The sequence below is a fragment of the Myodes glareolus genome, chromosome 4 (genome assembly GCF_982192425.1).
Source record: "Myodes glareolus chromosome 4, mMyoGla1.1, whole genome shotgun sequence".
NCBI classification, from domain to species: domain Eukaryota; kingdom Metazoa; phylum Chordata; class Mammalia; order Rodentia; family Cricetidae; genus Myodes; species Myodes glareolus.
This window is the reverse complement of record NC_142029.1, coordinates 21577149-21603978: the sequence shown is the minus strand read 5'-3', so window position 1 is coordinate 21603978 and position 26830 is coordinate 21577149. Positions and strand designations below refer to the sequence as shown.

Below are 26830 nucleotides of genomic sequence, written 5' to 3'. Positions count from 1 at the left end.
GTTAGATTTGACAACAAGTGCCTTTGCCAGCTTTACCATCTCACCAGGCTGAGAAACAAGTGATTTTAAAAAGCATTAGGAAAGTACAGCTTATTGTCTTACGAAAGCCTCTGCAAATCTTATCATGCAATGTCACTGCCATTTTTCCTCTAGAATCACAGTTGGATTCTTATTGAAATCAATGAAGCTGGCTGCCTGAAAGATAAATTATACTGGGGAAGCCCCCAGTCCTTGGCTTAAGAAGGCAACTCTCTTCCTCTGCCTGTTCTATTCCTGCTACCTTGCAGCCCAGCACCCGTGAGTCCTGCCCAGATCTTACACAGGTTTGTTTTGCTTCTTTTTTACCTCTGGTTCTGCCACTCCGTCCCTCCTCCTGCTGATAGTAGTCTGTCTGGTCTTGTCTGTGGGATGAATCATGCCTCAGAAATGGAAAAAGCCTGGAGGCCAGGGCCCATTTCTGTTGACGAGCTGGGGCCCAGTTCCAAGGGTGACATTAATGTGCATGCTAAAGATTTTGCTGTAGGTCCCAGGGTGGAAGGTGGGTGTGAGTCCTGCTCTGTTTCTGGGCTGTGGGACCAAGGCCCTGCCTGCCCCATGAGTGCTCAATTGAAGACGCCAACACCAGTGAGCAAAAGCCTGCTTCTCCTTTGGGGTCCTGTGGTCCTCCCATCTTTCAGGTCTCTAAACAGACCTCTCCAGATCTCCACACTGAAGAAGATTCCTTGCTAGCAGGAATATCTGGAAGGCTGTATCCCGAACCCTGCTAGAGCATGCCTGGATCCCGTGGAGCTCCCGTGTAGTCTTGTATGAGAACAAGATCTGGGGTCAGTCAGACTTAGGCTCGGATCTCAGCTTCACTCCAGCTTGACAGTGTTATTGGATGTCACTGAGCATGGGACTCATCTGTAAATGATAATAAAAGTCACTTCCGCACACCAAGTCTATGCCAGGAACGGCTCTCCCTGCTCTTCTTATATGGGCTCGCTTGGTCCGAGCAATCATAGGCAACTATGGGTATCATTATGTCTGTCTTACAGATGGGGAAACGGAGGCATAGAGTAGTTAATTTGTTTCAAGATCACAGAAAGTGTGCCTGAAGTCCATGCTCTCTTTCTCTCTCTTTTTTTTAAAGATAGGGTCTTGCTGTGTTGCCCATTTCATACTTTCTACCCTTCCACCTCAGCCTCTCCAGTGCTGGGATTATAGGCATGCATCACCCTGCCTTGTGAGTCTGTGTTTTTAATGATGGGCTTGGAGAGTGCTATCATAAGATGCATAACAATATAACTATGGTTTATGAGCTCCCTCAATGCCAGGCACTATGCTACATGCTATTTAGAAGTTTCCGTATTTGCTCTTCCCACTGCCTGGCTGAGGCAGGGACTATTGTTACATGCTAACATTGATCTGGCAGGACAGTCGACTGTACACAAGGCCCTATGTGAAGGGCTGGGTCTTTGGAGATGGCTGTGGCATAAGGAGTGAAGATGTTTCCTTAAATAACTGATTCATGGCAGAATCATAGCTGCGTAGAGCTGGAGGAGAGCCTAGAGGTCACGTGGTTTAAACTCGTTTTCAAGGATGACAAGAACTGACTTGCTCTGCTTATTCCCCAAAGGGTTTGGGGGGAAGGCTCAGTGTGATAATAAAAACAACAGCGTTTACACTGCTCAGCCTTCTAGGCAGGTGCTACTGTTACCTCATCTCACACACAGGGAAACCATCATGCTGAGAAGTTCAGCGAGCAGTTTACCCAACATCATGCAGCTAGTAAGTGATGGGGCTAGGGCTTTGGCACAGTGGATCCCCTATTTTTTGGGTACCAGCCCAGCTCTGGAGAGTGGTTAGGACCACTGAGATGAAGGAGTTGTACTAGGTGGGGTGAGGGTAAGTGCTCTCAAGATGGCGAGGTGCTGTACAGACACAATCTGTTATCAGAAAGGGACAAGGGACTCAAGAAGAGCTGTGGCGTAAGAAGATCTCCAGGAGGAGACAGCAAGTGCTTGTATCTGGTCCTACCCGCATTTCTGGGACTGAGGAGTGTCCGGTGTGTGTGGCGGGGGGTTGAGGTTTCCTTGAACCCTTCTCCAGTAGCAGAAAATGACATATAAGCTAACTGGCGCCATGGCCAGGTGAAATGGCCAGAGTCACAGGTAGCCTTAGGCACTTAAGCAAGAGCTGACTGGGTTGGGGCAAGTGGGAGAAGATAAGAGAAGATTAGGGAGCAGTTGGCCTCAGAGTCAAACCCTGGCATTCTAGCACTTTCTGGTTAGGAGGTCACAAACGAGCTGCTCCCCATTTCCCGCCTCAGTTCTTCGGTGGCAGATGGAAATAATAGTCAGCACTTAAGCAGCCCGTGTAAACTGAACTAGGCTGTGTGAAGTGGCTGCCATGACCCCTGACACAGAGAAGCATTCAACGAGAGCTAACTATTGCCACTTTCATGATTGGAATCCTGGACACCTGGCTGGAACTGCTGTCCAGAGAAGGATGGTTGAGCCCAGCAGCCCCACTGTTCAGTCTGCTCTCCCGACCGCACTCTGGCAGGGCTGCACTGGTCTGCAAAGTAACACATGCTGGCTGCCGTCTCTCCACTGTCTCAGTGCTGCCCATGATCAGATCTGGTTTTCAGGGAAAAGCCAGGACCGGGATGAAAGGAAAGTAGAGGCTGATGGCTGCCCATTCTGTGAACCTGGGCTAATGCAGTCTGCTGAATCTGGGCTAACACAGTCTGCCCATCAGTAATTTCTTGGTTGTTACTCTAATTTCTGATATTTTCCTTTCACAGTTTTTTTAAATTTCTAATTCTCTCTCTCTCTCTCTCTCTCTCTCTCTCTCTTTCATATCAGTTCAAACTAGCCTCACACTCATGATAATTCTCCTGCCTCAGCTTCCCAAGTTCTGGGTTCATAAGGATAAACTGTCATGTTTAGCTCTGAACCCTTCTCAATGAACCTTCTGCCCACCCACCTGCAGCCCTGTCCACAGTGCTGCTATTCTCAGAGGCACATGCATCCATGCGGAGAAAACACATATAGTATGGGCATTCCTCTTTTGAACAGGATAATAGCAAAGTAGAAGGAGGCATACGACGGGAAGGAAAGAAGGAAAGGAAGAGGACGTATACTGACAGACACCCCTCCATGGAATCAGACTTGGTCAAGGAGCCTGCATGTCTTCATCACACAGTCCTGAAAGGAATGTACTAAACTCCATTGCGTAAGTGAAACTTGCCTGGAGCCACAGTCAGCCTGCAGACATGGGAATCCAGTTGAAAACCTGTTCAACACCAGAGTCAGCTCTTTTTTCATGCCATATGAGAAGCTCTAATATGAGTGTTTTTAATAGAGAGCTAAAATGGGTGTCTTTATTTGGGTTTGAAAATGATATAAGATCTCTCTACAAAAACCCGAGAAAGCCCATTGCTTCAGAGCTGTGGACTGGGACAGCCTAGTTTGGAAAGAGAACTGTCTTCCATGGAAGGCAGAGCCATTCTGCTAGCAGGATACCACACTCTCTAGGGAGCAAAGGGCTGGAGAAGGCTAGCCACCCTGCCTTTTGTCCAGGGAGAAAGCTTCAGCTCACCACCATCAGTGAACCCACGATGATGAGGATGCAACTGCTTGCATTTTTTGTTTTCAATTGCTCAGTGGCTTTCTGTCTAGGGAGAGGGCAAGGGGTCTGAAACACAAGGAACTATTTCTGGACTCTGGCCTTTGGATGTGCAGCCTTATCCTGTTTACACATCCTCTCTCCAGATTTGCACAGCCAGACCACAGAAATATCAACCTCCAAGGCCAGGTAAATAGAGGCAACCAAATAGTCTCCATTCGGCAGATGGCCATTGAGCAACCACAGGAACCCAGAGTCCTGTAGTAAGTACTGTTGACTCCTGACCTCAGGCTGCCAAAGCAGAGGCCTAGCCCTGCAGTGGGGTGAGGAGGGGGATCGGGAGTGGGGGGATGACCATTCGATGCAGCTCAGAGAGCCCCTGGATTACTCTACTTTGTTACAGTACCAAACTGAGTTGAGGAGGGTCAGAGGAGGAAGAAGGAAGTCACACACAGAGCAGAGGATATTTGAATGAACCAGGTCTCACGTAGAAAAGAAAACCGGAATAAGGGGCTTATGGTCAGGCTTTTAAAATTATTTTCTTCAGCTCATCAAATGGGAAAAGAATGTAAGGATGTAGCAGGGTCAAAAGGACTGTGAAGTGGTCTTTACTTAAGAGGCAGACACACTTTCATGGCTGCCAGTTTGTGCCCAGGTTGTCAGTTTAAGAGGGAGATGGAGGTATGGAGGAAGGGAGAGAGAAAGAAAGGAGAGAAAAAGGGAAAGACAGGGAGAGAGAGAGAGAGAGAGAGAGAGAGAGAGAGAGAGAGAGAGAGAGAGAGAGGAGAGAAGAGAGACAATCCTGTGCTGGAGAGTTAGGGAAGAGAGTCCATGGACACAGGGCTAAGCCCCACCCTAGTTTGTTTCTCTGTTGCTGTGATAATCACTGTGGCCCAAAGTGACGGGAGACAGAAGGGTTTGTTTGGCTTACATCTCCAGGGCACAGTCCACCAATGATGGAAGCTAAGGCAAGAGTTTAAGGAAGGAACCTGCAGGCAAGAACTGAAGCAAGATCATGAAGGAACACACCGACTGGTTTGCTACCCATAGCTCATTCAACTTGCTTTTTTATACCACCTGCCCAGGGGTGGCACTGCCCCCAGTGGGCTGAGCCCCCCATCCATCAGCAATCCAAGAAAATGTCCCATAGACTTCCTTACAGATAATCTGATGGAGGCTTTTTTTCAACTGAGGTTTTCTTCCCAGATGACTCTAACTAGTGACAATTAACAAAACCAAAATAAAATGAAACAAAACAAAACAAAAAACAAACAAACAAAAACTAACCAACACAGCCAGTCAAAAACTTTTTTTTTTTCAACCTGAAGCCTCAGCACAAAATAAGTCAAGTTTGCCCTGTCCACCAGTTATTTCAGAGGTGTTGGCTGTAGAAATTTCATCTTCAGGGGCTGAAGAGATGGCTCAGTGGTTAGGGGCACTAGTTGTTCTTTCAGAGGTTTTGAGTTCAATTCCCAGCACCCACATGATGTAGGAGTACATGTAGACTCAGGAATCATATACATAAAATACAAAAATAAATATTAAAAAGAAAACAAAACATGTATCTTCAGTCCTTATTTCCAAGGCCATTTATGTTTAATATTGTGAGGGGAACAACCCCAACATTTGCATAGGGATCTGAAAATCGGTAAAGTTGTGCAGTAGAATAGAAGAAAATTTGAGAAGAGGCCTGCTCCTCCACTAATCATAATCCCAGCCTCTCCTAACTGGCCTTTGTGCTTCTGCTCTTGCTTCCTGGGGGTACGTTCTCCACCCATCATGGAGCAGGCAATGTGATCTTTTTTTTTTTTTTTAAAAAAAGCACTATCTTGTCACTTTTCTATTTAGAACTCTCCAGCTGCCATCCCAGAGTAAACTGAGCCGTTTGCATAGGTCACTGAGCCCACATGACTTGCCTCCTGCTGACTTAATTCTTTAGAATTTCCTACAGTCTGCAGCACGCTGCTTTCTGTTCAGAGCTCAGCAGATGGTCGGGATCTTTGTACCAGCTATTCCCTTTGCCCCGCCTTTGTTCCGGTCACTTGTCATGGAGGTCTTTTCTGACCACCCAAACGAAGTCTCCTAGTCCAAACCCACATCCTTGTTTCATAGCAAATGGTAATGATACGAGTCCAACTACTCTATCTCATTTGTCTGCTTCCTCCACGCGAACCCCAGGAGAGAAAGAACTGGCCTATATCAAGAAATCCCTGATGCTAACCAAAGCCTGGTACGTGGACGACCTATAGCATTCCTTGGATAAATTCTGTTTTCAAACCCTAACAATTCTGTGACGTATGTGAGACAACGAGGTTCTGCAGGCTCAGGACCAGAGACTATTTCAATCATGCTATGACCGCTGCCCCTTAGCACTTTAATCTTATACGCTTAATCCTCCTTTTCCTGGGAGGTCTGGCCAGCCTTCCAATTTCTTCTCAGTGCAGCGGCTCTCATGCCCTCCCAAATTTCGGAGGCTCAGAGACATAGAGACCTTTTGAAAGTGGATCTTTTGGGTGTTCTTACTCCTTCCATGCCTTCCCCCCATCCAAGGCAAAAAGTATCCCACAACATCAGTCATAAAACTGGGTGGGCTCGCTAGCCCGTAGGTTCAGTAGCCTCCTCTCCGCCCTCAGTCTTGACTAAAGATCCCAGGCTCCTGTGGGGGCGAGGAGGTGGCTCCTTGCGTCAAGGACACTAGGGACTTTCAAGCCCAGTATTAGAGCTCGGTTAACTGCGCACAGCGGAACCTTTCTTTAGGAGAGCCTCGTTTTCCCGCCGGTCGGTTTAGGAAGCGATACCTACTTAAGCGTCCCTCCCACTCCCTTCTTCCCTCCCTCCCTTCGGCCCCGTCTGCGGAGGCTGCCATCCTCTCGATCTAAGTTCCGGTGCTGGTGCTGCCGGAGTGTTCGGCGAACACCCACGCGCGGCTCGCGGCAGCCCTCCTCGCCACTTCCGATTGCCGGTGGGCTAGTGCCCGCGGTTTTCCTGCGGCGAGGGGCGAAGCGGAGGCCGTTCCGGGCCCTCCAGCCGGGTGCGGGGCAGGCGCGCACATCGCTCGCCGTCCGAGGCGCGCGTGGGCCTCTCGAGACCCCAGCGGCGACCCGTAGCTCGGGCGCGCGCCTGTCGCAGCCCGCAGGAAGGAGGCGGCCTGAGGCCCGGGGCGGCGGCCGCCATGGAGATCCCGTCGGCCCAGGGCCGGTGCCTGGGGCCTCGGGGGCGGCCCTGAACGTCCTCCCCCCCCCCCCCCCCCCCCCCGCCCGGGCCGGGTCCCAGTTGTGTCCCCAGCGGCGCTCGGCCACCTCTGTGTCTCCGCCCTCTCTGGGTCGCGCTGCTGCCTGGGCGCGGCGGCGGCGGCGGCGCCCTGTTGAATGGGCTGTGAGGGCCCGGGTCTGAAGTGCTGGCGGACGCGGCCTCCGGGGGCGCAAGACAGCAGCAGCGGTGGCGACCAAACGGGTGTTGGAGTTGGCGGCGGCCATGGAGGGCCTGGCTGGCTATGTGTACAAGGCGGCCAGCGAGGGCAAGGTGCTCACTCTGGCTGCCTTGCTTCTTAACCGGTCGGAAAGCGACATCCGCTACCTGCTGGGCTATGTAAGCCAGCAGGGAGGACAGCGCTCCACGCCCCTCATCATCGCGGCCCGCAATGGGCACGCCAAGGTGGTGCGCTTGCTCTTAGAACACTACCGTGTGCAGACCCAGCAGACTGGCACCGTCCGCTTCGACGGGTAGGTACAGCCCAACTCCAGCCTCCCTCGGACGCGCGCGGATCTCCCAAGTCCTGGATCCCCTCCCCGCCCCACACCCCCCGTCTCAATGTGTGGACTCTCTTTTTATATCCTTTTCCAGCCCCCGTTGATGCCCACCTCATCTCCCAAGGCTATGTTTTGCTGTCTTTCTGTTCCGCTCCTACCTATTTCCCCCCGTAGGTGTTAGCCACACCCTGGGTCTTTAGATCTATAGTCTTCTCCTTTAGTCAGCGAACACGGGGTGAGGGGGGCGGAGTGGTGGCTGCCTATCTAGATTTTTATACCTTTCTGTTAGCACTGTTGTTGTAACCGAGATAGGAAATTAACGAGATCAGCAATTAAAACTGAAGACCTCTTGGTTCATTATTTAACCTTTCCATTTTTCCCTCGGTGTGGTCGGATTGAGGCTCAAGCAGATCTCTGGGCTTTCTATCAAAATAAGCCCCTAGAACGAGCAATAGATGCAGACACTTGATTTCGTCATGCAGCCGGGCATTTCTAGACACGATTCTGACTCTTCCACATTGCTGGCCGGTATTTTTGGCTGCACAGGTGGCTCTGGACCTGGTGTAGAAGTTACGCCATTGCTAAATTATATGTTATAAGGTGGGAGGGCTTCACGATCACTTAATATCGTTCAAAAATTACTATTCTAGTTAAATTTTTCCTTTGAGGTTAATTGTGCATATTTTGGGGGGCAAGATAACAGAATCGTCATGTTTGACGTTATTTTCTTTTTGTCCTGAGGATTGTGGAATGATTGGCATATTACAGCTGCGTGCAGAATTTGCTTTGACAATTACATTGTTTTTTGGTGAACTGCAAGTAAATAAGCCATTAATATTTTAGCATTTTCTTCTTTTGAAATAGATGGACTCTAAGCATAAAAATGTGCAGTTAAGTTTTGGTTAGTAAAAGCTGCCTGACCAAAAACCTGTTTGAAAAGCATCTATCTACCATCTACCTACCTGTCATCCATCCACCCATCTTCTTTCTTTCTTTCTTTTTTCCTTTCTTTCTTCCTTCCTACCTACCTACCTACCTACCTACCTATCTTTGCTATTTCTGGTTTTAAAAACCAGGTCTTGTTATATATCCCAGCCTGGCTTGTGCTTTAAAACGTTTTTGGTCTGTTTGTTTTTAAGATGATGAGGGTAATGTTAAATTTTTGTTGCTTTTTTCCTCCCTTAAATAATAAAAACTTTTAGTTCTGTTTTAAATGAGAGGGAGATGATTTGAACTGTTGTAGTCCAATGAAATGCCAGCTCTGGGTCATGGCTTATCTTTGGTCCTACTGTAGATAGTAGGAAGGTGGTGTTGAACAAAGATGGCAACCTGATTCATGTTTGTTTTTCCCCTTTGGCCTCTGTCCTAGAAATTTCCAGTGTCTCACAGCCTTACCTACACCTAGAGGAGTGAAGCAGGATGGCCCCACTATAGAAACAACTGGTCTGTTAAGTTAGGAATGAATCCCTGTGATAGCAGCTGCTGCTAAGGACCTTGCTGAGATCTGGGTGGATAAGAGAGAACAGTCAGGAGAAAATTAGTTATCTTAAGAATTTGGAAATACTCTGCTTAATGCTGTCTTCTTGGATCATCAAAGAGAAAGCTGTTTTGAGGCGATAATTAAAAGAACCTGATGCCAGGTGTGGTGATGTACGCCTGTAATTCTGACACAGGAAAGTCATAAATTTGAGGACAGCTTGGTATATAAAGTTAATTCCAGATCAGCCAGAGCTGCATAGACTGTGTTTCCAAAACAAAACACAATGAAGCAAAAACCCCCTGAAACTAAAAACAAGCAAGTACCCCTTCCCTCTAACTCCTGAAATGATTGAAAATGCAATTTTGAGCTCTTGTTTACCATTCTGCACAAGCTAGTGAGATTAAGGAGCTCTAAAGCAGACGGTTGTCAGACACCTACCATGTGCCAAGCTTTTGCTTAGGGATCTGTATTCAGAGACAAATGAGAATGTTCCCACTGTAGAGGGTGACAGTTTATGTGTGTGTGGGGTCAGACATGAGTAATTGCGGTTGCTGTGGCATTTAGGCTTATAGGAGTCTTTGAGGCTGCTGAGGGGGAACAGAGGAGGAGGATGTTCTCAGCTTTGTGGTGGTGGAGTATAAAGGCTTTACAGAGAAGGTAGTATTTGAGCTGGACTCTAAAGAACAGTGGGTCATGAAGAGAAGACAGTCTGGTATCCTTCAATGTTTCAGTGCTTATTGCAAGAAGAGACCCAAGATAGGACAATTTAGAAAGAATATGGGTGGGATATTAGGAAGATGGCAGAGATCAATTGAGAGAATATGGTACTGGGAGAGTGGAGAGACTGATTACTTGAGTGGAGTTGGATACTGGGAAAAAGCAGAAATCACTTGGGAGTGGGGTACTGGGAGGATGGAGAGATCAGTAGAGTGTGGGGTACTGGAAGGATGGAGAGATCAATAGAGTGTGGGGTACTGGGAGAATGCAGAGATCAGGTTTTGATGTTGCTCATATCAAAAGCTAAGGGAGGCTAGTGAAACTGCAGTCTGAAGTGTTGCCACCATTTGTAGTTTTGCCAGATGAGGCTTCTGGATTCTGTGTCTGTTTTATCCCATAGATTGTTATGGCTATTAAAGTAGCTTGGTATTTTATTCTTTAAATCCTTGTGGTAGTTCTAATCTTGAGTCATAGTCTGTGAAGAAATGGAAGGTTTTTACTTTTGATAGGCATACCAATTAAAAAGAGAAGGATTGAAATTCATGACCACATCTCAACTGACTCAGTCAGGTTTCTGAGATGATTTTGTAGTTTATCAGAGATTTTGACATTTGAGACCCAAGAAAAGATGGTGGTTTATGCTGGATGGTGGTGGCACACGGCTTTAATCCCAGTACTCAGGATGAAGAGACAGGCGGATCTCTATGAGTTCAAGGCTAGCCTGGTCTACAGGAGTGAGTTCCAGGACAGGTTCCAAAGCTACAGAGAAGCTCTGTCTTGAACCCCCCCCCCCCCCAAAAAAAAATTGAGCCATTTAGAGCCTGTTAGCCCTAGTGCTGGTAACAGTATGAAGCTCACTCATGTATTAAAGGCTAGCCTTTTTTTAAAAAAAAGATTTATTTTATGTCTGTATGGTATACATGCACTTATGAGTGAAAGTGCCTGTAACGTCGAAGATGACATCAGATCCTTGGAGCTTGAGTTGCCTGGCAGATGGGTTGTGAGCTGCCCAAGGTGGTTCCTGAGACCTGAACTCTGGGCTTCTACAAATGTAGTGTGTGCTCTTACTGAGCCATATCTCCAGTTTCTAGCCTTTTATTTCGTTTTTGAGACAGGATCTCACTGTATATCCTTGGCTGGCCTGGAACTTTCTGTATAGATCAAGCTGGCCTTGAACTAACAGATCTGCCTTCCTCTGTCTCCTAACTACTGGAATCAAGAGGGTACATCACTGTGCTCACTGTAGTTTTGGTTTTTTAGAGACAGTTATTGTGGCAGTGGGCAAAGAACCTAGAGTTGCTACCAGTGTTAGGCAAATGCTCTACCATTTTGCTATGTCCCTACCCTGGGGCTGAATTTTGAAAAGTTAATCTCTTCCCTTAGGTTATGTTGGCACTTGATACCCATGACCAGGTGGGAGCCAGTAGGCTTTTCTTGGATACTAAAGTAGGTTTAATGTTTCTAATTTGTACATATTTACATACCATCTTCACAAGTTTTAGGCAAAGTTGTTCATTTATCTTATTGTTTACTAAATATAGTCTTTAAAGTTTCAGGTGTTTGCTTGGAACTTTGCTGTAGCATGTCTCATATTTTAGTTTTGTCTTGCACAGCAGTATCCATGTAATGACAGGTTCATTATGCTGTGTTTTGTGTGTATTTGTCTAAGAGAGATAGACATTAAAAATATTTATGTTGTTAGAATTGTTTTTGAGAAGGGACTTGCTATGTAGTCTAAATTGACCTAAAGCTCAAGTCCTCCCTGCTGCTGGGATTACAGGTATGTGCTGCCACACCCACTTTAGGGTTTTTTGTTTGTTTGCTTACTTTTGTTGTTTTTAAAGTCTCTGTGTGTGTCTTAGTTTCTTTTCGTATTGCTATGATAAAATATTCTGACAAACAACTCCAGGAAGATTTTATTTTAGCTCACAGTTGAAGGATCCATCTTAGAGATGTCAAGGTAGCAGGAACTTGAAACATCTGTCACATGGCATCCACATTCAGGAAACAGAGAGATGAATGCTGGCGCTCGTCTCACCTTTTACCTTTTTCCTTCTTAAACATTCCAGGTCCAAGCTTGGAATGGTGCTGCCTGCTTTCAGTGTGGACTATTTTACCTCAATCTACCTAAATCAGTATAATTCCATTTAGGCACGCCCAGAGGCTCAGTAATCCTTCTCTCACAGGTGTGCCTGGATAGTTCCAGATCCAGTTGACAAACCATTACACTATATTCCACCTAAAAGCTTTTATTACCTCTTAGGAAACCAAAGTGGATTCATAGCATGGGCGCTAGAGCAGTGGTTCTCAATCTTTCACGACCCTTTTCAAGGGGATACACACCAGACATTTACATTATGATTCATAACAGTAGCAAAATTACAGTTATGAATAGCAACAAGAATACCTTTATGGTTGGAGGTCACATCACCACAGCATAAGGAACTAAAGGGTCGCAGCATTAGGAAGGTTGAGAACCACCGCTCTAGAGGGAAGGGATCACCACCTACATTAGGCTTCATGTCAATAATTGATTCCTTGTTCACCCTTTTTGGAATAATACTTGAGATGACTCTGCTAATGGCTCAGCATGTGAACCCCGGAGTTGGCAGAGGTAAGTGGAAAGGAGCTCCTTGAAATGAAAGGGAACTTTTAGTTGGTGGTGTGAATCTACCAAAAGTTCTACAAAAAGGGACCAGAACAAAGGAAAGCTGAGCTGTGGGATAATTGTGCTGACTTGGGTTCTGAGGGCTGACTCCTTTGTGCCAGGGTTTGGGAACCACTTGTTGAGCAGGTTTGCTGAGACACGGGTGGGGAGAACACAGGTAGAAGAATGCTGAAGTCTTCTGTCGAGTTTTCTTATTTTACCAGTGCTAGGATGAACACTTAATAAATGTCTAGCAAAAGGAAAGGCAGGAGGGCCATATCCTTGACTAACTTTGCTTTGAAAAAACTGGCAGGGAGCGCCGCTGGTCTTGAGACTGATTTCCAGGATTTTAGTTATGACACTGGTCATGCACATCTAATGAGTTTTTATTTCATTCCCAGTGCCTGAACCAGGTAGTTCCACTTCAAGCTGAACCAGGAAATCAGTGGTAGAAACTACCTCACAACTGTAAAAACTCCATGCCTCTTGGATGCCTTTGTTCTTGAAGAGATTGGGTTGAACAGATTATTGTTTATTAAAAGATAAATTATAGTAGAGAATTTGCATTAAAAATTTGGATCAAGACTAGAAAGAGCAATCTTTAAACAGGTTTATTTATTTTGTGTTCTATTCATTTTGTTTTTGAGGTACAGCCTCTCGTCTCTGTTGAGTTGTGTATACAGACTCTTGTTCCCACCTCCCATTTTGCTTTAGCAGTGCTGGGGCTGGGATTATAGATGTGAGCCACTGGATCTAGCTTTTTAAATTATTAATAATTACTTAGTTAATAATTGTTTTGTTTTTTGAGACAGGGTTTCACTGTGTAGTCCCAGCTGTCTTGGAACTCGCTCTGTAGACCAGTCTGGCCTCAAACTCAAGAGATCTGCTTGCCTTTGCCTTCTGAGTTCTGAAATTAAAGGCATGAGCCACCACTGCCTGGCCAATAATTAGTAATTGATTTAAATGTGGATTCCATTGTTTGAACTCAGTTGAAAGGACTGTGTGTCAAGTGCTTTTACTGGCTGAGCCATCTCACCAGCTCCAAGATCATTGTTCTACACAGTGCTTCTCTCATGGAAATTTAGTAAATGGCTTATTAACTTTAATATATTTTCATCTTCTGTTTAAAAAGTTGGTATTTTTGTTTTAGGGTTGTGTAGATTATACATACATGTGCATACCTGCATACATGCATATATACATTTTTTGTAAGAAAATATCTGAATTTTAGTTGTCTCAGTAAAAATATACATACATATGCACCATACACACATGCACATACAAAACATATACATACATATGCACCATACACACATGCACATACAAAACATATACATACATATGCACCATACACACATGCACATACAAAACAACAAACAAAAGAGTAGATTATTGATGTCGGGTGGTGGCGGTGCACCCCTTTAATCCCAGTACTCAGGAGGCAGAGACAGGTGGATCTCTGTGAGTTCGAGACCAGTCTGGTCTACAAGAACTAGTTCTAGGACAGGCTCCAAAGCTACAGAGAAACCCAGTCTCAAACAAAACAAAACAAAAAAAGAGTAGGTTATTGGAATTGTCTTATAATTCCTGTCACATTTCTATATGAATAAAGAAAAAGTGGAAATTACCAGACTATCCCAGGAAAATGAGTAAAGTGACCAAGTACTTTTTGTTATAAAAAGTGTATGGCTACCTAGATGGCTTAAAAGGGTACTTAGCCTGTAACCAAGCCTGAGGATGTGAGTTTAATCCTTGGAACTCACAAATTGGAAGGAGAGAACCAATTCTTGCAGTTTTCCTCTGAACTCCACATTCATGTCATGATGTGCGTGTACACACTAAATAATTAAAATGTAATAGTAATGCTGGGTGTGCTAGTGCATGTTTTTAATCTGAGCACTCAGGACGTAGAGGCAAGAGGATCTCTGTGAGTTCAAGGCCAGTCTGGTGTACATAGTGAGTTCTAGGATAGCTAGAACTAGATAAAGAGAGCTTGTCTCAGAAACAAAAGAGATAAAATTTAATAATTTTCAAAAATCAAGTGAAGTATATATGTACCTAAAATTTATTTTATACCATTTAACCATAGATTATGGTGAAATTTGAGGTCAGAAAACTATTCTAGTTGTTGTTTTATTTCCTCCCCCTAATGCTTAAAAGGGGCTGGAGAGATGGCTCAGCTGTTAAAGGGGCTGGAGAGATGGCTCAGCTGTTAAGAGCTTGTACTTCTCTTCCAGAGAACCCGAATTTGAGTCTCAGAATGTAAGGAATCTGACATCCTCTTCTGGCTTCTGGATACCTGTACTCATATAGTGCTTGGATACAGGGAACATACACACACCCCTCTACCCCATCCTTGTACTCATATAGTGCTTAGATACAGGAAACACACACACCCCTCTCCCCTTCCCCCTACCTTTGTCCTTACACTGGCTTGGACAGCTGTTGTATTTTAGTGTATGTGTATGAGGAGTAAGAAGCTGTTAGTTATGCTAGAGGTTAAACTTAGGTCCTTGCACACGCTGTGCCAACTCTACAACTAAGCTGCATCCTTAGGCCCTATGTATTGGTTTTAAAAAGATGAAATTGTTATATACTAGGAATACAAATATAAGCTATTTAAATCTCAAGAAGTGTTACATTAAAATAGGTCCTTTATATAGGTTATTTTTAACTCTAACAATTAAAATATTACCTTTTCTCACTTGGGAGGCAGAGGTAGGCCGGCTGAGTCCTGGAGCATAGTAAATTCCAGGCCAGCCAACAGCTACTACATAGTAAGACTCTGTCTCAAATATGAAATAAAGCAAAGTAATTATTTTTATTTTTTTAGGGAAGGTTAATACTGGCTTATACAGCAAAGACTGACCTCAAACTTATGTTTTTCCTGCCTCCAACTACCCATTTAGGCATGTGTCACCATATCTGGCTTAAAATATCACTCTTTTAATTATTTATTTATTTGTTTGTAAACTAAGGAATTGATTAAGACCAGATTAATGGCACGTACTTGTAATCCTAGTACTTGAGAAGCTAAGCCAGGAGGATTGCCAGTTTGAGGTCAGCCTGAGCTACATAGCCTAATGTAGAAAAATCTCCAAAAGAAAAAAAGGAGTTGGAGGAGCCAGTGAAATGTTAGATAAGAATAGCTTCATGATTACCAACTGTGCCATTTTACTAACAATTGTCTAATTAAAACTTATTCTAATTCAAATTAGTATATTTAAATTTCACTTAATACAGAGTTCAATTAAATTTTTTTGTTGACACAACTGCAATACTATGATAAAAAATCACTGTTTAGTAGTAAACCAAAAGAAAAATGTACAAGACTTCTGCACTGAAAATTATAAAGTATCTCTGAGATAAGCAGAAGGTAACAAACAGAAAAACTCCCAAGTTCATGGTTAGAAGTGTCAGTTGCCTCTGAGTGTGACTATTCTACCGAAGGGCTCTCCATCCATTTTCTGTCACCCCCGTCACACTCCTAAGGCTGTATGTGCATGCACACCTGTGTGAAACTGGCAGACCAACCCTAAAAGTATGTGGAAATGTAGCTAAGATAATTTTGAAGAAAAAATAAACTACCATAATTGTGTCACTGATGCAAGGATAAATAATGCATCAAGATAACATTCCAGAAATAAACTCACTCTGAGCTAATGAAATAGGCTCCAGTGGGACTGGGAATGTAGTTCAGTAGTAGAATGCTTGTCTAGGGTACATGATACCCTGGATTCAAGTCCCCTGCACCATGGGAGGAAAGAAAAACGCCAGTGAAATTCAGGTAAGAGACACACTTTCTAAATAAACATTGTATGGGAGAAAGTCAGCCTGCCTTCTAGCCTCAGACTGTGCACAAAACTTTAAATGATAAGGGCATAGAAAGATGGCTTAGTAGTAGAGCATTTACTGATCTTCCAGAGAACCTGGGTGTAATTCCCAGCACTGCATAGAGGCTCACAACCACCTGTAGCTCCAGTTCCAGGGGATCTGATGATGCTTTATTTTGTTCTCATAGGCACTGTATACATGTGCTACACAGACATACATTAGGCAAAAATACCCGTATACATAAAAATAAATATTTAAAAGTTAAAAAGCAAACATTTAAAGACTCTTTTTCCCTCCCTCCCTCCCTTCTCTCTCTTTCTCCCCCCTTCCCACCTTAGGGTTGACAAGATGACTTAGTAGATAAAAGAACTTGCCTCCAAGCCTGACAGCCAGAGTTCAGTCCCATGAAACTACCCGATGGAAGGAGATAATTGATCCCAGAGAGCTGTCCTCTGACCTTGACACATGCTTCCCCTCCCCTCCCAAATAAATGCAAAAAAATTTTTTTTGAAGATGTTAGACTGCTGGGCGGTGGTGGCACATGCCTTTAATTTCCTGTACTCGGGAGGGATCTCTGAGTTTCTGCATATCCAGGACTGCATACTAAGACTCTTTCTCAAGCAAAAACAAAACAGAATGTCCAAGATAACTTTATTTATAAAGGTCAACCCTTGGGAACAGCCAAAATATCCAACATCTAAGAAGACAATGGATAGACAAACTGTATAGAACTGGGAAGTAGTTTGTGGCCTTTAATTCTAGCTAGCACTCAGGAGGCAGAGGCGGGCTGAGTTCAAGGCCAACCTAGTCTAAAGAGGGAGTTTCAGGACAGCCAGGGCTACAGAGAAACCCTGTCTCGGAAAAAACAAAAATCAATAAGCTATAGAGTACTCCTACAATAAAATGCTACATAACTTTCAAAGAGAAATTGCTGATACACCCAACTCTATGAAAGAATCTCACAGATGAGTTAGTGAAAAAAGCCAAATATGAAGGAATGTGCTGCATGGCTTCATTAATAGGATAGAACTGGGAAGAGGCACTAGGAGAACATATCGGGTGACCATAATGTTTTATACCTGGATCAGAAAATGAGTCTGTAGATGTACACTCAAGATTCATGGCTGGTGAGATGGCTCATTAGGTAAAGGTACTTGTTGCCAAGTTCAGTTACAGAACCTGCATAATGGAAGGAGAGAGAACCAACTCCCACAAATTATCCTGACTTCCACCTGCATGCTGTGCTTTATGAACACACAAATATATGCACATACAACAAATATAAATTAAAATTTAATTTTAATTTTACCAGATTTGTAGTTCTATCTAAGTTATATAGACTTAAAGAGGTACAGCTGACTTTAAAGGAAAATAGCACAAATGCATCAAATTGTTCATATAAAATACTTGAATGTCTCTAGTCTGTATTAACTACTTAGTATGTAATATAGCTCAGTCTTCACAGTAACTTACCAATAACCCTATGTGGTAGATACCGCTATGATGCCCATCTTGCAGCTATGTAACTAATATGCTTACATAGGATCAAATACTCTAAAAGGTCTTTGAATGTCATAAGAAGTATCAACTGCAAAGAAACATTGTAGATCAACACTTGTTTCAATTTCAAGAGGACTTTTTTCAGTCAGGTTGTTAACACATTGTATCAAAATGAGCCTTTGCCATGGCTCAGCCAGTAAAGATCACTGTGGCCAGACCTGATCTTTTGGTTCCATCTCTGGGACCCACATGGCGGAAGGAGGGAACCACCTCCCTCAAATTGTCCTCTCATTTCCAGATGTGCAGTGGAATCTGCCTGTACATTACAAATACACATGCACACATGTACACCACGAGTACATCGAGTAGCCCTGACTGGCCTTGAAATCAGATCCACCTGTCTCTGCCTTCTGGTTGCTGGGGTCAAAGGTGTGTACCATTGTTCCTGGCTAATAGATGTAATTTAAAAACTAAAGGAATAGACGTATTGTTTCTGTGATATTAACTGGGGCTATTTTATGTTTTTCTCTAAGTCTTTGTTTTTTGAGATAGAGTTTTTCTGTTGGCCCTGGCTGTTCTAGAATGTACTTTGTAGACCAGGCTGGCCTCAGACTCACATTCACCTGTATCTGCCTCCCGAGTGCTGGGATTAAAGGTGACAGCACCACTCCCAGCTGCTTTTCTAAGTCATAGTTCGTTCTGTGCTGCTGTAGCAATTCTGTTTGTGACTAGGTGAGTCTTAGAGTGGAAATTTGTTTTCCATATCATGGAGGCTAGGACAGTCAAGATGAAGGTTGGTTGGGTTGTCTGGCGAGGGCCTCATCCTACAGAGAAAAATGCTGTCTTCCTGGTGGAAGGCAGAAGTGCAGGGCAGCCCGCCACTGCCAAGAGTTAGTCTCCTTCATAAGAACTGAAATTTGGAAGAGACAGAGAGGTGTGCTAACTGCCATGGTAACAGCTGGCTTTTGACGAGTTGTTATGGACGTTGCACCCTCTTATTTTGTGGGGGTTGTAATTTGACCTGCATCACAGCTTAAGGTTGTGTAGTGAGAAGCTCATTAATAGATTTTGGGTGTGATAGTTAATTGTAGTAAATAATTATTTGGTCAGCCTTCTACTCATATTGTCAGGTATATTTACTGGTTCTAGCACAGTAATTCTAAATATCTTTAGTAAAAATCTTTTTAGGGTCCATGAAATCAGTAGAATTAAAATTAGGAAAAGGAGATTGGGGGAAAAGTGGGAAAGGCTGGACTTGTCAGAAGAATCTAACTTTGTAGAGGTTGCAAACCGTGCATGTAGCAGAGGCACTGAGTAGCTGCTGGTAACTGAAGCCTCAGTGTCCACAATGTCAAATCAGGGAGGTACCTGGGTAGTTTCCAAATGCTAGTGTTTCTTGTTGCCACATAATGGTTTGCTTCAGGAATATATACAAAGTATACACATACACATCTTAGCTTTTCATAGAATGCTAGAAAAAAAAGCACATTTCTGTACAGCATTTTTAATTACATGCAGAGCACATTTGCTTAGTAAGTCTCCGTGTACTTCCTGCCATCCAGTACCTTTCCCGAAAGAAAACAATGTATAGCTTTCTGTATTGTATGGACTAGTGATTGTTCATTCTTGTGCTGTAGGTCAGGTAATCTTAGGGCAGTGGTTCTCAACCTTTCTCATGCTGCAACCCTTTAATACAGTTTCTTGTGTTGTGGTGATCCCTAGTCACAAAATTATTTTCATTGTTTCTTCATATTTTGCTACTGTTTACAAATTGTAATATAAATATTTTTGGAGATAGAGGTTTGCCAAGGGGTTGCAACTCATAGGTTGTCTGAGGGACAATCATCTGCTAATCATAAACTCCTGGGGATTCTATCTACCTTCTAACTCACCGTGGTGACATTAGGATAATAGGCACGTGTCACTCTTGGCACTAAACCTGTTCTGTAGATTTGAACTCAGGCCCTCATGCTTGCAGAGTACTTTCCCCACCGTGCCCTCGTCCCAGCCTCTCCCTCTCTCCTCTCCCCCCTCTCTCGTGTGTGTGTGTGTGCATGTATGTGTGTGTTTGAAATGGTTTCTTTGTGTAACAGCCTTGGCTATCCTGAAGCTCACTTAGACCAGGCTAGTCTCAAACTCACAGAGATCTGCCTGCTGCTGCCTCCCTATTTCTGGGCTCAAAGGCGTGTGCCACCATGCCTGACCCCAGCCCCTCTTGGGGTTTTCTGAAGTATATTTTTGCCAGTTGAGAGTATTCTTTAGATTTTTAAAAAGATGAACTTCAGTAATAACAGTAACAATAATTTTATTGATTCATGCTGGTATAAAGTGCTTTGCTGAAATTACTTGTTTTTATTTCTGCCTAAACTTTATTAACGTTTGGGAGAGTGGTGTTTTAGTTAGTGTTTGTGTATGCACCTTGTTAAGCATGTCAGGGCCTATGAGCCCATTGTCTGACTGACTGTTCTTTCTGTGTGTAGGTATGTCATTGATGGTGCCACTGCTCTTTGGTGTGCTGCAGGAGCCGGACATTTTGAAGTTGTTAAACTTCTAGTCAGCCATGGAGCCAACGTGAACCATACCACAGTCACTAACTCAACCCCACTGCGGGCAGCATGCTTTGATGGCAGGCTGGACATTGTGAAATATTTGGTCGAAAATAATGCCAATATCAGCATTGCCAACAAGTATGACAACACCTGCCTAATGATCGCAGCATATAAGGGGCACACTGATGTGGTCAGATACCTTCTAGAACAGCGCGCTGATCCCAATGCTAAAGCACACTGTGGAGCCACAGCATTGCACTTTGCAGCCGAAGCTGGCCACATTGACATTGTGAAAGAGCTGATAAAATGGCGAGCTGCAATAGTGGTGAACGGCCATGGAATGACACCATTGAAGGTAGCTGCTGAAAGCTGTAAAGCTGATGTTGTTGAACTGTTGCTCTCTCATGCCGATTGTGACCGCAGAAGTCGGATTGAAGCCTTGGAGCTTTTGGGTGCCTCCTTTGCTAATGACCGTGAGAACTATGACATCATGAAGACATACCACTATTTATATTTAGCCATGTTGGAGAGGTTTCAGGATGGTAACAACATTCTTGAAAAAGAGGTTCTCCCACCCATTCATGCTTATGGGAACAGAACTGAGTGTAGGAACCCCCAGGAACTGGAGTCCATTCGACAAGACAGAGATGCTCTTCACATGGAGGGCCTTATTGTGCGGGAGCGAATTTTAGGTGCTGACAACATTGATGTTTCCCACCCCATCATTTACAGAGGGGCTGTCTATGCTGATAATATGGAGTTCGAGCAATGCATCAAGTTGTGGCTGCACGCGCTACACCTCAGGCAGAAAGGTAATAGGAACACGCACAAGGATCTGCTTCGATTTGCTCAAGTCTTCTCACAGATGATACACCTCAACGAAGCTGTGAAGGCCCCAGATATAGAATGCGTTCTGAGATGCAGTGTTTTGGAAATAGAGCAGAGCATGAACAGAGTTAAAAATATCTCCGATGCTGACGTCCACAGTGCCATGGACAATTATGAGTGTAACCTTTATACCTTTCTATACCTGGTGTGCATCTCCACCAAGACACAGTGTAGTGAAGAAGACCAGTGCAGAATTAACAAGCAGATCTACAACCTGATTCACCTGGACCCCAGAACACGAGAAGGTTTCACCCTGCTACACCTGGCTGTCAACTCGAACACACCAGTTGATGATTTCCACACCAATGACGTCTGCAGCTTTCCCAATGCACTGGTCACAAAGCTCTTGCTGGATTGCGGTGCTGAGGTGAACGCCGTGGACAATGAGGGGAATAGTGCCCTCCACATTATCGTCCAGTACAACAGGCCCATCAGTGACTTTCTGACCTTACACTCCATCATCATCAGCCTTGTGGAGGCTGGCGCTCACACCGACATGACAAACAAGCAGAATAAGACTCCACTAGACAAAAGTACCACTGGGGTGTCTGAAATACTACTTAAAACTCAGATGAAGATGAGCCTCAAGTGCCTGGCTGCCCGAGCAGTTCGGGCTAATGACATTAACTACCAAGACCAGATCCCCCGGACTCTTGAAGAGTTTGTTGGATTTCATTAAGTGACTGGATGTGTAAAATCGTTTAATGTGGTGCTAAAAAGTAAAGGACTTTAATCACAGACAATAGAAGTATGTGTTCATAAATTGTCCTTTTCTTTCCACTACCCTTTCAGCCCGTCTGTCCTTGGTTCCCTGTGGCTCTTGTCTCATGTATTGATTTCAGCACACTAACAGAGCAGCACTGTTCAGGTGTAACTGGAAGGTGTTTGGACATTTCTTTCTTTCTTTCTTTTTTGAAGGAATGAATGTAAGATATTTTGTGTAATAGGGGGCATTTGTGATTTAAAGTTGATGATGTTTTAAACAGCTGCCTACAAAAGTATTTCTGTTAAGCTGATGTCAGCATGTCATCCGTGCAGCAGTTTTGAGGATTTCATGAAGAAAATGAACTAAAAAAGAACATTGAGAGCAGTGGGAGATGCTCGTGTCCTGCGTGGATGGTTCTCACTCTCACTATGTGCGCAGAGTGATACAGCACATTTTACACCAGGAGGACTTGAAACACTTAGCTACTGATTCTTAATCTGAAAATTATGTGCAGTTATTGTTGGAAAGTTGAATTCATGGAAATGATTGTGTTCTGCTGGGTAGTGTCTTCTAAGTGGTGATCTTAGCTCAGCCTGTGGACTTGGCTAGACCCCTACTTTAGGCTTGAGTTCTTCTGGTCATTGTTGTAATGATGGATCTAAATTACAGTCATGCACTTGACTTTTGGCTCACAGACCTAAGTAAGGAGCACGCTGTATTATGAAGCATTGTCATAGTATAGCTAGATATTCTACTTTGTCCCCTTTTAGCCCTTTCTTCTTGTGTTGTGTCTTTAACATTTGGAAACTGCCTTTCCAGAGGGCATTTATTTCTGTCTCCCTGTTAGGTGTAAGATGAGCGAGGACACGGTTCTGATGTTTTTTTACTTCGTCCATTGTAAGATGTAGGAAAACCAGGAGTGGGTATAGGAAATGAAGTATTTGAGGAAAATGATTCTCAATGCCACATGGAAGGTATATCTCAGAGCTGCAGACTTTCTACCACAGAATGTGGTACTGAGGTCTTCGTTTTTTGCTTTCTTTTATCAACAACATTTCAAGAGTATTCTGTGATTTTTCTCTTAAGCATCACAGAAATTCAAGTTGAAGGAACACCTGCTTCTACTGATGCTGAAAATGATAATGAAAGTAAAACTAGTTGTTCCTGTAATTTTTCTCTAGTGCCAAATGAATGCCTGAGCTACCCCTAGTGCATGGTACCATAAGTGGAGACCCGCAGCTTCTTGTTTTCCTTTAGTGAAAAGCATTGTCATGATGCAACATCAGATATAAACCTTAAACGACCTGTAAGATTTCACAAACATTTTACCTGTGGATATTGCTTTTTAAAATGTACGAGAAAGTTTGCAGTGATGCAGTATAAAAAATTATCAAGCCAAAATCAGCACCTAGGGCCTTACCAGAGATACCCCACAAAATGAAATACCTGGGAGGGTAGGAGAGGCTTGAAAAGCTTCCTGCTCCAAGGGTGCGAGACACAGTTGCTGCAGTTGTGCTTCGTGTGTGCTTGCTTCAGTTAGGAGTGTTTTAATGGTGAATTCTCTCATGTTTTCCTAACTTGAGCATTTACAAGGAAGACATTTCTGATGGCTTAAAGGGAGGTGTTGGAATGACCCTAATTTGGGAACTTCTGACCTTGACCTTTCTGACGTGACTCAAGGGGGTATTGTCTCACCTTGCCCTGGCAACTCTCAGTGGCCTGGAAGAGATGACACACTGCACAGGTGAGTCAGTCCTGCCTCTGTCCAGGCTCAGGTCAGGTCTTTCCTTTTCGGACTCTAAGGCCTGATATGGACAACGAGGAATAGCTGTGGCACTTAGTATTCATTTGGTTCCATTTTTTAATGTATATGGTTTTTAAGCACCCAAACTTAAAATATCAGATAACATTGCATGTTTTAAAAACATTTTTCCCCTTCACTATCCAGGACCAATACTGTTCTAGATGTTATTTATATATGAGGATAATGATAATATGTGCATATTCAGAGATAGAATTGAAGGACAACTTTGAAGAGGGGGAGGACTGCTGATGAGGGTGGAGCAAACTGAACCATGCTGGTGGATAACTGGCTAGGTTTGTTTAAACTGTAGTTGCACATGGTGCACTCTAGCTGAGGGTCTCATTCTGTCCATAATGTCACTCCAGATTTGCATTGGGGAACACCTGTATAAAGCCATTCTTGGAAGAAGTGATCTTCATGCCTGGTTTTTCCGTTACTTGTTTTTGGTAGAATTCTTTAAAAATAAGCTCAGCCAAATGTTCCATAAACTTTTGTTTTTAAAGAAAAGTAGATAGAGTGGAAGGTGGTGGTTTTGTAGCTAGCTCACTGGGCTGTCTCCTACAGCCATGTCTGTCACTTCATGTTTGTTATTGGTAGAATCATGCTTTGAATTCTAACTCTTCTTTGGCAGTGTTAGTGATTTCCCAGAACACTTCTCTGTCATGTAAATTGTCACATTGGATGAGCCAGGAGTGCAGGAGGCTTGCTTTCCACTTCATGCAGTTAGGAATTGAACACTTGCGCATCAGTGATTAACCCCAGTCTGGGCGGCAAGCCCATCCCCTTCCTTGCTGAAGAAGGGGTAACTGACTCTGACACCATGGCTTTCGCAGTCCACCCTGATTGCTCACAGCTCAACCATCCGAAGTTCCCCACTGTGAAAACTTTAAACCTGAAAACCCCAAAGCAGCCCATCTGCCAAGCTTTGGTTTTGCTAGTTTCTGAGAAGGGCTTTGATCTCATTATACTAATAGTTGATAAATGGTGATTGTGAGGACTTGAGCATGGCAGCATTGTTTGACTGACATAAATTTGGGAGCAGTGCCTCCCTAATAAAGGCAACACTGTATTAGTCAAATGTTTCTGAAAATTCAAGTTCCAGAGAGTTCCAAGTTCTGTGTTAACAGCATCTTTCTTAGTTGAGGCAGCTCCTCAAAATCAGACTGCTTTGACCAATCTAGCAGAAGAGCTTCCTTATTCTTGGAGTAGGGCAGCCAGAGGAAACAGTTGTCTGCCCTGCCCTTTACTGGTTGAGAAGCTGCCAGTGGCTGATCTCTGTGTAGGTGGATGAAAGTATCTATGCTTCCTTATGACAGAGTTATAAAAATCTGAAGTGCTTTATCAGCTACCCAGGAGTCTGTGCGCTCAGGAGCGCACCCTTCTCACTGACAACACTTCTGCAACATTCATAGGGTGGAGTAAGACCTTCAGCGCTGCCTTCTGCTCTGTGAACTGATTTCAGTCCAGATTCTAAGCTGTGCCCACTCCACTTTGAAAGTGCATGGCTCCATTCTGGATATCATCTGACAGCCTCTCACTATGTACATACACAAAGGGGCTTCCTTAGATGTTTCTGGTAGACCTGCCCAAACCTTGAGATGGGTTAGGACATACAACATCCCTTTTCCCAACCTTGGGATCTGGAACAAATCCTGCAGTGACAATACTGATACATTGTTTTTACAAATGTAAAGTAAATGTGGTTCCTAGTCCTAGGTCTGTGGAGTGTACCTTTGTGTTAGTGTATTGGGAAGGGACAGTGGCTTGATGGTTATGGGGAGTATGTCTTTGATGTGTTCAAGGGGTGACTACTGCTAAATTACTGTCAGCTTTCCTTTAGGGGTGAATCATGGGATGAGTGGCCTCATCAGAAAAATGAAGGCACGAGGATGCAAGCCTGCAAGGCGAGGAAACAGGTTTTGTATCTCTTATTGGGTGTTGTAAAATGTGTGCATGGCTTTTGTTGTTGTTGCTCAGTAATTGGTAGAGGAGAAAAGATGAAGGGACCCCTCCCCACTCCCCCAGCTTTCCTAACCAGTCTTTTCAGAGGTACATAGCTAGGGACTAAAATCTGGCCTTAACCTATTGGAAAGACTGTCCTTTGTAATGTTCCACAACCTGCCATTCTCGGTGCAGAGGAGCTACATAGTTGTAGTCTAGTAATTCACCATGGTTTATTGCCAGCTAGTGATGTCATTCTATCGTGCACTCTTGTCAAGCCATTTATGTGACTTTAATAAGCATAGTAACCTTGCTGACTGCACCTGAGGTCTATCAGTGATTTATATATTGCATGATGTCTTCTGTTTGAGTTTGACATGTAGAATCACTTTTGATTTCGTGGCAGTTGACAGTCCTAATGGCTCAGCTAATTTGAAACTAACAACTTTGCTGTGTAAAAGGAAAAATGGTGTTGTGTTCAGTAAATGTTTGAAAAAAAGTATCTTGAAGTTTGTGTCTTTATTGTTCAATGTGAGATCTTTTGTTGAGTTTCTTTGAAAAAGGTTGTTGAAACTATATGTGCGTGGGGGAAAAATCCTGTATTAAAAAAAAAAAGCTCTTCCTGTGTCCCGTTTGGACTCTGTAGAGCCAATCATTACAAAACATCTTTTGAGTAGCTTCCCATAAGTTTGCTGTGGTGTGTATGTTTCTTTTCACTTGAAAATGCAGGTGGACTTCATGTTTATTTAATATATTAAGCATGTTTTTATTCCCATATATATGCATTTAAGAAATAGAGCTTCATAGCATTTACTTATGTATATGGTCTTAAAGTCTGTTTACCCAGACTTAACTGGTGGGCGTTCAGGTTTAATCTCCTAAGTGATGAGATAGTGAACACTCACGTACTTACAGTCCCTGACGCTCATTGCTGGCGTTGGGTCTGCTGTACGTGTCTAAATGCGTTTACATTCTGATAGACTGTTAAATTTCCTGTTGTCTTCCCTGTTCCTGTATTGACAGACACTAGATATTACCTCATTTAGTTTTTCCAGGGCGATTAATGGAGAACAATTCCATTTGGTTTTTTACGTGTGCTCCTTTAACACAGTTGGTGTTTTCTTTGTGTTATGGCTGTGGCTGTTTGGTTATTAGAAGTTTTGTGAAAGCTTAAGGAGTTTTCTTTCTCATTTAGTAATTTATTTTTTTAAAAAGTTATATCAGAACTTTACATTTTAAAAGTACATTTTATATGCGTGTGTGTGTGTGTGTATGTGTATGAGAGTGTGGTGTGTGTGTGTGTATGTGTATGAGAGAGTCAGGCTGTCTTCATTCCAAGACCAGAACATCTTTTTAATTTGTATTTTCTCTGTTTGAAATACACAAGCTTTTATGACTTTCCT

At 43.6% G+C, this 26830-nt stretch overlaps 1 protein-coding gene across 1 annotated transcript; it reads left to right on the top strand.

Annotated features, from left to right (window-relative positions):
- Nucleotides 1-6931: 6931 nt before the first annotated feature.
- On the top strand, nucleotides 6932-25929 carry Fem1b (fem-1 homolog B). Its single transcript, XM_048423063.3, has 2 exons — nucleotides 6932-7334; nucleotides 20020-25929. Exons 1-2 carry the CDS (start codon nucleotides 7087-7089, stop codon nucleotides 21653-21655), a joined length of 1884 nt encoding a protein of 627 aa, XP_048279020.1. The 5' UTR covers nucleotides 6932-7086; the 3' UTR covers nucleotides 21656-25929.
- The last annotated feature ends 901 nt before the right edge of the window (nucleotides 25930-26830 follow it).

Excerpts from the sequence above, each read along its gene's own strand:
- Fem1b (XM_048423063.3), top strand. The coding sequence starts at position 7,087 with ATGGAGGGCCTGGCTGGCTATGTGTACAAGGCGGCCAGCGAGGGCAAG. Across the intron at positions 7,335-20,019 it reads GGCACCGTCCGCTTCGACGG|GTATGTCATTGATGGTGCCA; the intron begins GTAGGTACAGCC and ends TTCTGTGTGTAG.